The following is a 14,553-nucleotide window of genomic DNA, read 5'->3' as shown; positions in this document are numbered from 1 at the left end:
AACCCAGCGTACGCAAATGGCGGCAGCTACCGCCATTTGTGTACGCTGGGGTTTTTCCCCCTGCCGTGATAGGCTACGTAAATATTTACATAGCCTATCACGGCTCAATACAGGGACGCAAATGGCGGCAGATACGACAGCCGCCATTTGCGTCCCTGCAGGGCTGCCCAGCAGCCAGATGTCCGGCTGCAGGTGGCCGGAGCCGGCCAGCGGCTCTGCGACTCAGCCACGGAGCGGAGATGGCCGGGCAGGATTTCGGGGGCAGGGATGGAGTGCCTCCCCCCCCCGTCAAGGATTCCAGGGGGAGGGACAGAGCGCCTCCCCCCCACCGTGGATGCCGCTGCGCGGAGCCAGGTAAGGGATTCGTACATCCCTACTCGGGACCATGACACCCGAGAGAGCGCCTTCTCCCTTACCAACCTGCCCGGCGGTGACTGAGCTCATCGGAGGGCTTGCTCCTGGTGGTTCCACATGGACCTCTGGCCCGACTGGAGTCCACCAGCAGAAGAGCCTTCAGCTTGGCGGCCCCCTTTCTTTGGAAGCACCCGCTCCTGTAGGTCAGGCAGGCACCAGCACTGCACTGTTTCCGGCGCCTCCTGAAAACAGCGCTGTGCCAGGAGGAGTGCACGAAAGCCACTTACCTGGTCTCGCAGCTTTTCGCGGTGGGGGGGAGGCGCTTCGCTGCTCTTCCCCTGAAGTTCAGGCCGGGGGGGGAGGCTTCCCGCCTTTCCTGGCCGAAATTCAGGCCGGGGAGGAGGCGCCTCGCCCCGCCCGGCCGCGAAATAAAAAGTTTTTTTAAAAAACGCCCCCGTGATAGGCTACGTGACGATTAACGTAGCCTATCACGGCTAGATCTGCAAAGTCAGCCGTGATAGGCTACGTAAATCGTCATGTAGCCTATCATGGGTGACTTAAAAAAAAAAAAAAGCGCGTACTGCTAATGGCGGCCTCCATAGGGAGCCACCATTCGCATTCCTTATTTGGTCACTGTAGTCTACGTAAAGATTACGTAGACTACGGCGAAAATAAGGGCAACGCTATTTGCGTTGCCCTTATTTTCGCCGTAGTCTACGTAAAGATTTACGTAGATTACAGCGACCAAATAAGGAACGCGAATGGCAGCTCCCTATGGGGGCCGCCATTTGCGTACGCGCTTTTTTTTTTAAAGTCACCCGTGATAGGCTACGTGATGATTTACGTAGCCTATCACGGCTGACTTTGCAAATCTAGCCGTGATAGGCTACGTTAATCATCACGTAGCCTATCACGGGGGCGTTTGTTTATTTTTAGTTTTATTGGAATGGCGGCGGCGGCAGCCGGTCGAAAGATCGGCTGCTGCCCCCGCCCCTGACGAAGACCCGACGAACCGCCGCCGGGACCCGCCGCCGGGAGGGACATTCGGGAAAGGTAAGTCCCGTCCCGGGGGGAGTGTGGGGTGCGGGGGGGGTACGGAGAATTTCTCCCCGAAACTTGTTCGGGGGGCCGAACACGTTGGCGCTCGGCCCCCCGAAGTTTCGGGGAGAAATTCTCCGCCAACCCTAGGAGGCATACCTTAACCGACCAGTCACGTTTCTTATTGGCACTGTGTTTTTCAACAAGTATAAATTTAACATGGTGTTTTACATCTTTTTATTCTTCTACTGTTTTATTCCTTGTGTTCACTGCTCCGAAATCTGTTCTACATATGGAGCGGTGTATAAATATTGGAAATAAATTAAATTAAATTAATAAATCTGGAAGGGCACATGGGTGGCCCACCTGTGGAAATTCTTGAAGTTGATGTTTATCGATGAATATTTGTCATGAGAGCTAATTGGACCCTCCATGCTCACAGGCAATATATCTCTAAATACTGGATTCTGGGACAAAGAACAGAGGATGGATATTGGTTTTATACCCTGCTTGTAATGCTGAGCCAGGAGTGCAGGACCTCTTTCAGCCCAAAGGCCAAACTCCATTTTGGAGAAACTCTTCGGGGCGGCACTGCAGTGTTGGGCGGGAAGTGAAAAGAGCAAAAGTTTAAATGTAAAAATATCAACATATTTCATCTTAAAGCTCTCGCTGCCAATAACTAAGCCTTGGGAGAGGCATTCCAAACTTTTCGAACAGGGAAAAAGCTCCACAAAAGCTCCACAAAACCAGTGGTTTGGGGTGGGGAACGGGTGGGGTTCCAAATTTGCAGTTCCAAACCTCATGCATCTTTACTCTGAAGTCCCACTGATCCCAAGGAAACCTACTTCCATATAAGTGTGCGTGGGATTGCAGCCTTAATTCATTTAACCTAATCCATTCCATAAACTGTAAATAATGTAGTGATGTAAGTTATACCACTTAGTTCAGATTTTAAGTTCATTTGACAGAGTAAATCTTCATCACGAGAAGAATCAATTTTATACAAAGCCCTTGGTAAATTAATGAATCATTTATATTCAATTACTTAATTACTTCATTCATTCTAATAATAAGTTTTTTCGGCATGTGTAATTAATTTCCCCCAGCACATCCAGTATATTATTAACACACAAATCAAATCAAGTATTTCAATTAAAGTCCATCCTATTAACTCCAGAGGCCTAGTACAGTCTTCAGTTCCAAATAGGATTTCAGTTAATTTAGTAGTCGTATCTTAAATCAGCAGGATGATCAATAATCTTCTATGTCAGGGTGAGGGGGGTGGACAGAATCCATTCCTTATTTCAGACATAAAAGTAGTCCTACAATCCTTTGCATGTTGGGCTGGAAGTTAAGAAGAAGTCCTGTAATCCTATGTATGTTTAGACAGAAAAGAAGTCCTATAACTCCCATGGTGGCATGCTGGCTGGGGAATGTTGGGAGTTGTGGGGCTTTTTTCTGTCTAAACATGCATAGGATTGTAGGACTTTATGTCTAAACATGCATAGGATTGTGCCCTTAAATACAAAACTACAGTAACAGAAGTGTCATTCTGGCCTTGACTCTCCCCTTGTTCCTGAAATAGCCTCAAAGGACTGTAATCCTTTAATGCTACAGATCAGTAGATCTAATCCTGGGAAATGCCAGGTAGCAAGAACCACAAAAATGCCCTGCGCACTTCGCCATCCCATTGGGCGGATGGAACATTTCACCAAACTGCAGCAGGTTCATTATGGTAGGTGGGCAAGGCCAGGGATTAAGCATACATTTTGGATAGGCCAACCATCTTTGAGGGGTAGGACAAACATGTAACACGAGTCCTTCCCATATACATGTCCCACAATCCCATGCCACACATACAATCTCATGAGTCATGAACGATCTGGTGTCAGGCCTGGTTTTGGAACAGGAACTGCCTTGGTCACCCTGTGGGATGGCCTTTGCCAAGGGGAGGACGGGGGGAGTGCAACCCTGTTGATTGTCTTGGACCTCTCAAGGGCTTTCGATACCATCAACCATGGTATCCTTCTGGATAGGTTGTCTGGGCTGGGAGTTGGAGGCACTGCACTGCAGTGGTTCCACTCCTACTCAGATGGCCGACCGATTCCAGAAGGTGGTGCTGGGGGATTGTTGCTCTGTGCCATGGCAATTGTGCCATGAGGTTCCACAGGGCTCTATTCTATCCCCCATGCTGTTCAACATCTACATGAAACCTCTGGGGAGGCTATCCAGAGATATGGACTGAGGGGTCACTAGTATGCTGATAACACCCAGCTCTCTCTCTCTCCTTTTCATGAAATCCCGGTGATACAGTGGGTGTTCTGAACCAGTGGCTAGATGTGGTAATGGACTGGATGAGGGCCAATAAAATGCAACTCAGTCCAGACAAGATGGAGGTACTGTTAGTGGGTGCCCAGATGAGTGATATTCAACCTGTTCTGGAGGGGTTTGTGCTCCCCCTAAAGGATCAGGTTCATAGTTTGGGGATGTGCTTGGATCCAGCACTGTAACTGGTGGCCTCAGTGGCACGGAGCACCTTTTATGAGCTTAGGCTGATATACCCACTATGATCCTATCTGGGCAGAGATGGCTTAGCCACAGTTATCCATACTCTGGTAACCTCTTGTCTGGGTTACTCCAATGTGTTCTACGTATATGGGTCTGCCTTTGAAAACAATCCAGAAACCTCAGCTGGTCCAAATAGATTGTGAGATTGTTAACAGGGACTGGCCAAAAGGAACATAATACACAAGTGCTTGATGATCTGCACTGGCTGCCCATCCATTTCTGGGCCAAATTCAAAGTATGGGTATTAACCTAGAAAGCCCTACATGTCTTGGGGCCAAGTTACCTAACGGATCATTCCCTTCCATATAGACCTGCCCAGACTGAAATGTCATCCTTAGAGGGCCTTTTCTGGGTGCCCCTGCCAAATGAGATGTGGTGGGTGTCTACTAAGGAAAGGGCCTTTTCTGTGGTGGCACCCTGGTTTTTGAATTCTCCCCCCAGAGAGGCTCACCTGGCACCTACACTGTGGTCTTTTTGGCACCAGGTGAAGACCTTTTTATTTTCCCAGGCTTCTTAGCCCTTCAGTTTTAAACATTGTATTAGGCTTTTATCTTGGTTACAACTTTGGTTTTATTTTGTTTTATGGTTTTATATTTTGTTTTACTATGTTACTGTATTGTATGTCTTTAAGCTTTGCATTGTAAACTGCCAAGAGAGCTTCAGCTGATGGGTGGTAGAGAAATGTAATAAATGAATAAATAACATTCTGTTTGAATTCTGAAAGTACATTTTCTGCATTTCTGAAGTTACACCATAACCCACACTGGGGCTTTTCTACCATGCCCCCGCCCCCCGCTTTGCACTTTGTCTTTAGCATAACACCGAGCCTGAAGAACAGTACTATTAAACAGGGGTGGGCAAACTTGGCCCTTGCTGTACTTTCATGGCCTCAGCCTAATTTCAAATGTGCTTTACATGCAATAAGTTGAGACCTCTGGCATGAGGTATCTGACAGCTTTTCCTGACAGCCTACTGATTGGGAAAGAGAGAGAAAAGGGATTGTCAGAAAAAGAAAAGGGGGTGACCTACTCACCTTTGGCTTCATCTTCACCCACCGTTGCCATGCAGCCCCCAACAGATTACCCACAAGGCAATGTGGCCCTCAATGGGGGGGGGGAATGTCCATCCCAGCTATGAGTTTGCTATTTTGTGACTTTTAGTTTGGCAGCAGGACTGGCTGTCCCTGGGATCAATGCTTCCAGTTGTGAAGATGCTTTGTCCCTCTCATCAGCTGTCCCTTCCTCCTGGCTATGCTCAAGGAACCCCAGGACTGGTCATTCTTGAGAGAGCATGACACACGGGGAAGCATAAATCTGTCTCTCAAATGACAAGTCTTAGTTTAACTGCACAACCGCACTCTACAGAAGGGCTTGGCCACTGTTCAGAATGTGGCTCATTGTACCCTAACACTACTTCTGAAGATCAAACATATCTCACAAGACCTGGACATTAGGTACATAGCTACAGGGAAAATACATTTCTATAAATAACCTCAAGCCTCCTCTCTCTCTCTCTCTCTTTCTCTCTCTCTCTCTCTCTCTCTCTCTCTCTCTCATATGGCAATGGGGTTGCAAGCTGGGTTGGGCCCCAGATAAAGTATGTCCTCCCAGCCATTTATTTTATTTATTATTTCATTTCTATCCCACCTTTCTTCCATCATGGAACTCAAGGTGGCTACATGTGGTTCCCAGGTGGTCTCCCCTCCAAGCACTGACCAGACTCAGACCTGCTTCGCTTCAGCAAGGTAGCTGTCCCATGTGCCTTCAGACCATGTTCTCAAACAAGCCACCTTAAGAACCCATGGTTTGTTGTTGGGTTGTTCAGGGTGGTTAACAAGCCACCCTGCCTGGTTAACAAGCCACCCTGTGGAAAATGTCCTGGGTTCAGACAACACGCTAACCCACGGTTCGACAAACAGCCCATGGTTGAACAACAACCCACACTCAACTACTGAGTGTGGGTTAGCATGTTGTGTGAGCAGCCCCAATAAGAGTTTTATGGCCACCACCATTTCTGAAACTAATTCTGAACTGCACAACAGTAAGGCAGGATTCGAGTGAATTCCAGCTTACCATAAGTGCGCTGCACAGTGGTGCGTGCAGCCTGTTGGCTCCCACTTGGCTCCTCCCGCTGATGAAGGTGCACAAAATCTGTGGGCCACAAGTGGCCCTCTGCCTCTCTCTGTGCAGCCTATCAAGCCTGCAGGAGCTTCTAAGGGTAGAATTGAATGTTTCCTTTATTCAGACGGGATGCCTAAAGGACAGGTACCTTTGGAGGCATGCTCCCCGGTTCCAGATCAGTTCAGGGTTTCATGGACCCATAGTCTTATTATAGTTTTTAAAAGTCTACATAGGAGTTTGAGGGAAGTCTGGAAAAATAGTTAAACAACATGGAATAACACTGGGCCTTCTGTGATTCCTTCTTTCTGTGGGTTGTCTTCTAACCTGTTTCTCTCTCCCACTCCCTCCATAGAACTGCTCCCTTGGGAATTGAGCTTGTCGGGTAAACCGTTTATTCAGGTGCCTCAGTTACTGGTTATGAGATTGTCACTGACCTTGAATAGAGGAGGGCTGGGCAACCTGTAGCCCTCTGCCTAATTCCATGCAGCTTTTGGGCCTAATTTCAAAAGCCCCCTGCAAGTGATTGGACCAGTGGAGGCTGGTGGCTCCGATTTAGGTGGGGCTGTGGGTCCATTCTGGGTTTCAGTCAGAACCAGCCAGAGCTCTAAAGGAGCTACCCAAGGTGCTGAACCTATCTTGGGGATGGGGTTCAGAACCTTGGATAGCTCCTTGAGAATTCAGGCAGGTTCTGACTGAAACCCAGAATGGATTCATAGCTCCACCAAAATCAAAGGCACCAGGCTCCACTGGTTCAACCTCTGCCAATGACAATCTGTCTCTCCCTAGCAGTTGCTGCTTGGGGAGGAAGGGGGGGGGGAGAGAGAGAGAGAGAAGAGGGTTCCCCCCCTGGCTCTGGTCCCACCCACTACAAGCATGCAGCCCCCAACAGATTACCTGCAAAAGAAAGGTTTCCCACTCCTGGTATAGACCCGTCTCAGCCATAGCACTTGTGTAAGGAAATTCCCTGCCCTCTGGGTTCAAAAGAACTCTTTAGTAGGATGGCCACTCACACACTGCCAAAAAAGAGCATATGCATCACTGAAAAAGACGACCAAAGAGAACGCATTTTTGCATAAGGTTTGCAAATACTAATGTACAAATATAGATACAAATTTACAAATAAGAACAATAATAAGAACAGAAATACAATACAGTTCACCCGACTGGGGAATACTGTGTCCTAGTGACCCATGCTCAGTATCCTGCCCAGATGGTAACTACTGATGGACAACATCGAGGCATCTCTCCTGCTCTCCCCGCAGGTGGTTCTTTATCTTTAAACTGGAACTGGCTCGCCTTTCAAATACAGGATGGCTTCAAATAGAGGACTGTCCTCTGGCAGCCCTTCAAATAGAAGGCTGTCCTCTGGAAAGGTCCTCTGTACTCTTTAGTGGCTGCAGCAAAAAGAAGAATCAAGGGAAATTTCAAAGCAGAATCTCAAGAATGGAAAATGCTCAAGGTGTTTTCAAGAGAGATGCTATGAATGCCTTTCGCTCCAGAAGGTGTAATATGTGAACGTCAGCCATACAGGTGAAAAAGTAGGAGAGACATTTTTTAAAAAAAATCATATGGGCATTCTAGACAAATGCAGACTTCATATTTGAATGAGAGATGCAGGAAATGCGAAAGAGGGATGTAGGCGTCACTTGTGGATATGGCCTTCTAAGGCAATGGAGTTTCTTCCTTTCATTTCAGGAAGTGATCAGAAACCTGGTGAAGAGGTACGTTGCAGCAATGATAAGAAATTCTAAAACCAATGAGGGATTAACTGAAGAAAACTTTAAGGTAACTTATTACGTGCAGTGCAATGCTCCCAGCCCCCGCCTATCTGAACACGGCAAACAGAACACTAAAACTGTATAAAAGTTGTGAACGTTTAATCTCTTGTCTAGTATATACTGGGGATTTCTCAGGTGCCAACGTCATATGTATTTGATAGACATGCCAAGTAATTCTTTATTTCTTATATTTTGGACCAGAATTTTTAAGTCGGACAGTTACATCTGGGGAAGTATGATATGGAGGAAGGCATTAGGTAGCTGCCCTACCCACTTCCTGCAGTATACAAACAGTGATGTAGCACCCATCCCTTTAGTAGGCTCTTCTCCCTGGTACATTGCTAGTGTGTTTTCCCACCAATTGGAGGTGAGCAATGGCTGAGGGGCAGAGGCAAGGAAGGCCCTGGAAATGTAACGTGTTGACCGAGAAAATGGCCTGGGTTATATTTATTTACTTAGGAATACTGTGTACAGTTTGGGTCACCGTACCAAAAAAGTATATCTTAGAGTTGGAAAAAGTGCAGAAAAGGGAAACTAAAATGAACAAGGGGCTGGAGCAACTCCCTTATGAAGAAAGGTCACAAAATCTGGGATTGTTTAGTTTAGAAAAAAAGCAAGCCGGGGGGCATGATAGACGTATGCAAAATGATGCATAGTGTGGAGAAAATGGATAGTGAGACATGTTTCTCCTTCTCTCATAATACTAGAATCCAATGGGGTCATCTGAACTAGCTGATTGGTGGGAGATTCAGGAAAGAGAAAAGGAAGGACTTCTTTACACAGCGCATAGTTAAACTGTGGAATTTGCTACCAGATGATCTAGTGATGGCCACCAATTTGGATGGACAGATTCCTGGAGCAGAAAGCTATCAATGGCTACTAGTCCTGATGGCTCTATGCCACCTCCAGTATCAGAGGCAGTATGCCTATGTACACCCATTGCTGGGGAACATGGGTAGGAGGATGCTGTTACACTCATGTCCTGCTAGTGCGTTTCCTACAGGCAGCTGGTTGGTCACTTTGTGTAGGGATGTACGAAACACCTACCTGGCTCCGCGCTGGGCAATCCGCGGTGGGGGGGAGGCGCTCTGTCCCTCCCCCTGGAATCCTCGATGGGAGAGGGAGGCGATCCGGTCCTCCCCCCCAGAATCCTGCCTGGCCGGCTCCACTCCACGGCCAAGCCGCGGAGCCACCGGCCAGCTCCAGCCGCCCGCAGCCGGACATCCAGCCGCTGGGCAGCCCTGCAGGGACGCAAATGGCGGCTGTCATAGCCGCCGCCATTTGCGTCCCTGTATTGAGCCATGGTAGGCTATGTAAATATTTACGTAGCCTATCACGGCAGGGGGGGGGGAACCCCAGCGTACGCAAATGGTGGTAGCCGCCATTTGTGTACGCTGGGCTTTTTCCCCCCTGCCGTGATAGGCCATGTAAATACTTACATAGCCTATCACGGCAGGGGGGAAAAAACCCAGCGTACGCAAATGGAGGTAGCTGCCGCCATTTGCGTACACTGGGGTTCCCCCCCCCCACTGTGATAGGCTATGTAAATGCTTACGTAGCCTATCACGGCCTCTGCAGGGATGCAAATGGCATCCCTGCGTTAGCCGTGATAGGCTACGTAAGTATTTACGTAGCCTATCACGGCTATGAAGAGGAGGAAGCGAATGGCAGCCATAGGACGGCCGCCATTCGCAAAGCAGCGTGGATGGGAGCAGGTAAGTGCTCCATTTCCCGCACCTTTCGTGGGTTGGGGGGCGGGGTCTTCGTTCCGCGACAGATTTTGGGGGGCCGAATGCACTGGCATTCGGCCTCACCGAGATCCGTCGCGGAATTCTCTGACATCCCTAACTGTGTGAACAGAATGCTGGATTAGATTGGTCTGATCCAGCAGGGCTCCTCATATGCAATCCTATACATATTTAGACAGTCAACATAGCTGGCTGGGGCATGCTGGGAGTTATAGGACTTTTTTCTGTCTAAACAAGCATAGGATTGCACCATTATTTATATCTCAAATATCTTATGCCAGTTCTTCTAACCGTGAATAGCTCTGTTCCCATGGGGCTCACAATCTAAGAAAATCAAACGTTTCGGGAGATAAAAGAGAAAAAATAAAGTTCAAAAGTGACCTCAAGAACATAAAATCTGTATAAAAAACTAAAAATAAGCCATTACAAATAATAACCAGTCCAAAAGAGCTATGCAAAGGACAGTACTTTTTGCTAGAGTGTGCACAAAAATACATACACACATTTCATTTGTGTGTTGTTTTTTAAAAATACGCACAAAAATATGTGCAAATGTTCAGGTGGATTTTTTTAAAAAAATGATAATATGATGTGGAAACAGGATGGATTAAACTGCTGGAGAAAGTCAGATGCACTGGATGGGGATCAGAACTCATGGTATCCCTGGAGCTCTGTCACTGCAATGCTTTGCTTGCACAGAGACTGAACTTTATCCGCCCAACAACAGTGTGGATGATTTCATCAATTTACGCAAATTGCTGCAGGCCTTTGCACAGATGTCATGTGTGCACTGTGCAAATCGAGCAATTTCCCCCATCCTGAGTCAGCCCTCAATGGTGGTAGCTAGTAAGTGAGTGGGCACTCAAGTCTTTTGCACACCAGTCCATGGTACTAAATGGGTGCACAGGTTGCAACTGTCAACTTTAAAACAAAAGACTCTGCTTCTGGCAAACGTTTTCCCCTGGGTAATGTAGCTTGGAATCCAACCCATCTGAGCCCATGCCCCTTTAATCATTTTACATCTATAGTAGCTTCTATGCCCTCTTTTTACTAACTCTTAAAAATATTATTCCTTAAGACTGCAAGAAAACACTCCCCGACAATTTTGCCATCCCAGTGGGGGTCTTTTGGCTATTTTGCAAGGGAACGCAACAGAGACAAAAGGAGGAGAAAAATATTGTTTTTACTGAGTCATCATGTAGCATCATCCCCAGCAGATGTCTTGGCGGGGGAAATGGCAGACCAAATTTTGAGTCAAAAATTATCTTGCACAGTTGACATTTTGATGGCTGGAATAAACAATCTAGCAGAGCTTTTCCTTTGCTTTGCAAAAATCACTGAACTCTTTCTGATGCTAAATAATGAAATATTTATTTGCAATTCTTGTACACAGTGATCTGGAATAATTCATGTGCATAACTTTGAACACCTCTCAGGAGAGTACCATCTCCCCACTCCCCTTGTCACAGATAAAGCTTTAGAGTTTAACTCATTTCTTTCCTCCTGCCTCTCACCTTAGGAACTGAAGCAGGATATCTCTAGTTTCCGCTATGAAGTCCTTGACCTCTTGGGTAACCGAAAACCCCAGAGGAGAAGTTATTCCACCAGCAGCACAGAGGTCTCCCAAAAGGACGATGCCAATGAGGACTGTGCCGGAGAAACATCCAAAGCAAAGAGCGTTTCCTTCGGCATAGCCAACAAGAAGAAAGACTTCAATGTCTCGGCTCTGATTAAGACTATGTCTGGGATTGAAATGGTGAATGAGAAACCAAAAAGCAATGGGATAAACAAGCGTTCCTTCGTCCGCAATGGGAACAGAGTTCAAAGGCTTTCCAGCTCCAAGAAGGAGTCCTTCAAACGGCTGGGCCTCCTGTTCTCCAAGATGAACGGTCATCTCGATGAACCCAGCTCAGAGCCCATGTACACCATTTCAGATGGGGTCATCCAGCCGCATTATATGTGGCAAGACATTAAATATTCTCAGATGGCTAAAGGGCAAGATGAGAACTGTTCCAAAAGTGAAATTAACCTCAATGAGGTCGACTACAGTAGGAACGCCAGGCATACGGGGCAGAGCCAATGCCCAGTGGTTTGTACCAGCTCCCTTCACTGTGCTTCCAGCATCTGCTCCTCAAATTCCAAACTCATAGACTCCTCCGAGGATGTGTTTGACTCATGGGGAGATGCTTGCGATATGTTTAGGAACCAATGGAAAGATGGGCAGGAGGGACAGGTTACCACTCGCCTATAAGTAGAGCTATTCCGTAACCTGCTGTAGAACATCACTAGTACTGGAAACGGTCTACTATCACAGACTATTCATAGTTAGGATCCTTCCCCGCCCCCATTTGGTCTCTACTGTCAAGTGTAGAACTCAAATTATTTTAGCCTATTTTATAGCCACAATGCCACATCCTTATCTCCCTTTTATAATTTGCTTTCTTAAACTCACAGATGCCGGACTTTTAATTTGAATGGTCCAATCCTTCTAAGAATATAAAATTCTATAGAATATGCCCTAAGGTTTGCTTCATATTTCCTTTTCTTTCTTTCCTTTGAAATCCCTTTAGGATGTATCTCTCTCTCTCTCATTACAGAATAGAATATCATTAATCTTTTGTTACAGAAGATTGGAGAACCTCTCAAGTATAGGGATGTACGAAACACCTACCTGGCTCTGCGCCAGGCAATCCGCGGGGGGGGGGGAGGCGCTCCGTCCCTCCCCCCAGAATCCTCGACCAGGAGGGGAGGCGATCCGTTCCTCCCCCCCGGAATCCTGCCTGGCCAGCTCCGCTCTGCTGGGCAGCCCTGCAGGGACGCAAATGGCAGCTGTCATAGCCGCCACCATTTGCATCCCTGTATGGAGCCGTGATAGGCTACATAAAAATATTTACGTAGCCTATCACGGCAAGGGGAAAAACCCCAGCGTACGCAAATGGTGGTAGCCGCCGCCATTTGTGTACGCTGGTTTTTTTTCCCCCCTGCCGTGATAGGCTATGTAAATACTTATGTAGCCTATCACGGCCTTCGCAGGGACGCAAATGGCATCTCTGCATTAGCCGTGATAGGCTACGTAAGTATTTACGTAGCCTATCATGGCTATGAAGAGGAGGAAGCGAATGGCGGCCGCAGGACAGCTGCCATTAGCAAAGCAGCGCGGACGGGAGCAGGTAAGTGCTCTGTTTCACACGCCTTTCGTGGGGTGGGGGCGGCAGAGACTTCGTCCTGTGCGCCTTTCGTGGGGTGGGGGGGCGGGGGCTTCGTTCTGCGACGGATTTCGGGGGGCCGAATGCACTGGCATTCGGCCTCACTGAGATCCGTCACGGAATTCTCTGACATCCCTACTCAAGCATTGCTTCTTTTCCAGCCTCAACTTGATTAGCTGTTCCACTTTCCATCACTGTTTATGTTCCATTTTCTGGCCATTTACCGCTCTCCGACCGGCAGGAACTCACTCACTTAGTTGGAAGCTAAATGCCAGGCTGAGGCTACTGGCAGAAGGATTCAAATATAAATGGGCTTTTCGCTTTTAAGCAATACAATTTCCCATGATTTCAAACTGTGTGTCCTTTACTAAAGTTGCATATTGTTTTCTTAATGTAAATTATTACCACAATGAGTTAAAGTTGAGTTCTTGAACTTGCTGCTTTCATGCATCTGATCCATTTTTTAACCACTCTGTCCTCTTGCACAGACAGTCTTCTCCCCTCCAATAGTTGTATTCTCCAATATACTAATGTGATTGTCCCAGGGATTTGTACATAGACAATGACCTTGTTTGCATGACACGCCACAGATCACCATGAGTTATTTAACCCCCCACAAGCCACGGGCACCGTTTTGCATATTCAATATTCAACAGCCTATCTCAAGGAGCGCCTCCAGCAACACCAGACAGGCAGCTTAACAAGATCAGCCTCGGATGGCCTTCTCTCTGTCCCATCAGCCAGGACAGCTAGACTGGTGGGGACGAGGGAGAGGGCCTTTTCTGTGGTGGCCCCCACTCTGTAGAACTCCCTCCCTAAGGAACTCCGCCATGCCCCCTCTTTAATGAGCTTCCACCATGCATTAAAAACGTGGTTGTTCAGGCAGGCATTTGGGGTGGGTTAGGGTATTTTAGAAAACGTTTTTATTGTAGAATTTTATTGTTTTAAACTGTTTTATTATACGCTGTACATCGCCCAGAGTGGCTGGGTGACCAGCCAGATGGGCGATTAATAAATTTAATAAACAAACAGACAAACAAACAAACACCTGACCAGGGGTTGTTGTGTTGTGTGAACCCAGCCACCCTGGCTTATGAGAGGGTTAAACAACCCTCAGAAAACTCTACAACAGACCATGGGTTATGGAGGGTTGTTTAACCTTCGCATAACCCACAGCGGCTGGGTTCACACAACATGACAACCCCCAGTCAGAGGTTGAATATGCAAAATGGCAGCCGGTACATGCTGCAGGCTTACCAAGCGTTAAAGAACCCACAGCAGGCTGCCGTGTAATGCAAATTGGCCCCATAGCATTCCTCCATCCAAATGATTTTCTTGAGCATGTTTAAAATCCAAGCACATAACTGCATTTTACACACAGCCTTTCTAGACAATGAGTTGATCAGCACATTTGTAGCTTAGAACCTCTTACGAGAGCTGAAGATCATCTGAATACAGTTTTGCAATTCAAATTCTCTCTCTCTCTGGATTTGTACAACCAACATCTTCCTTTCTGACAGTTTCAGAGTCCTGGATACTACAAGATTTGAGAATGAGCAGAGATCTGCTCTAATAACCAGATTCACCGCTTCAGCGACACTAGCTAGATTCGTTATCAACAGACAAAACAACACAAGAGAATAAGAACTCAGTTGTTTTACAGAGTTTCTTCTGTGACTTAAATTTCATTAATAATGCAGCGTGGTTCCAAACCAGATAACTCATGAAGAGGTGGTGTTTT

At 47.1% G+C, this 14,553-nt stretch overlaps 1 protein-coding gene across 1 annotated transcript in view; it reads left to right on the top strand.

The window, feature by feature from the left end:
- Window positions 1–11,857, top strand: part of TRPC5 (transient receptor potential cation channel subfamily C member 5) — a 220,095-nt gene extending 208,238 nt beyond the window's left edge. Inside the window, exons 9-10 of the mRNA XM_084813356.1 lie at window positions 7,776–7,865; window positions 11,126–11,857. Of these exons, the coding sequence (XP_084669482.1) occupies window positions 7,776–7,865; window positions 11,126–11,857 (822 nt within the window). The remainder of the gene's footprint in view (window positions 1–7,775; window positions 7,866–11,125) is intronic.
- The last annotated feature ends 2,696 nt before the right edge of the window (window positions 11,858–14,553 follow it).

This window comes from Heloderma suspectum, chromosome 9 (assembly GCF_057233095.1).
Source record: "Heloderma suspectum isolate Gila_16-S chromosome 9, 16-S_ref, whole genome shotgun sequence".
NCBI lineage: Eukaryota > Metazoa > Chordata > Lepidosauria > Squamata > Helodermatidae > Heloderma > Heloderma suspectum.
This window is presented reverse-complemented; position numbering and strand designations above follow the sequence as displayed.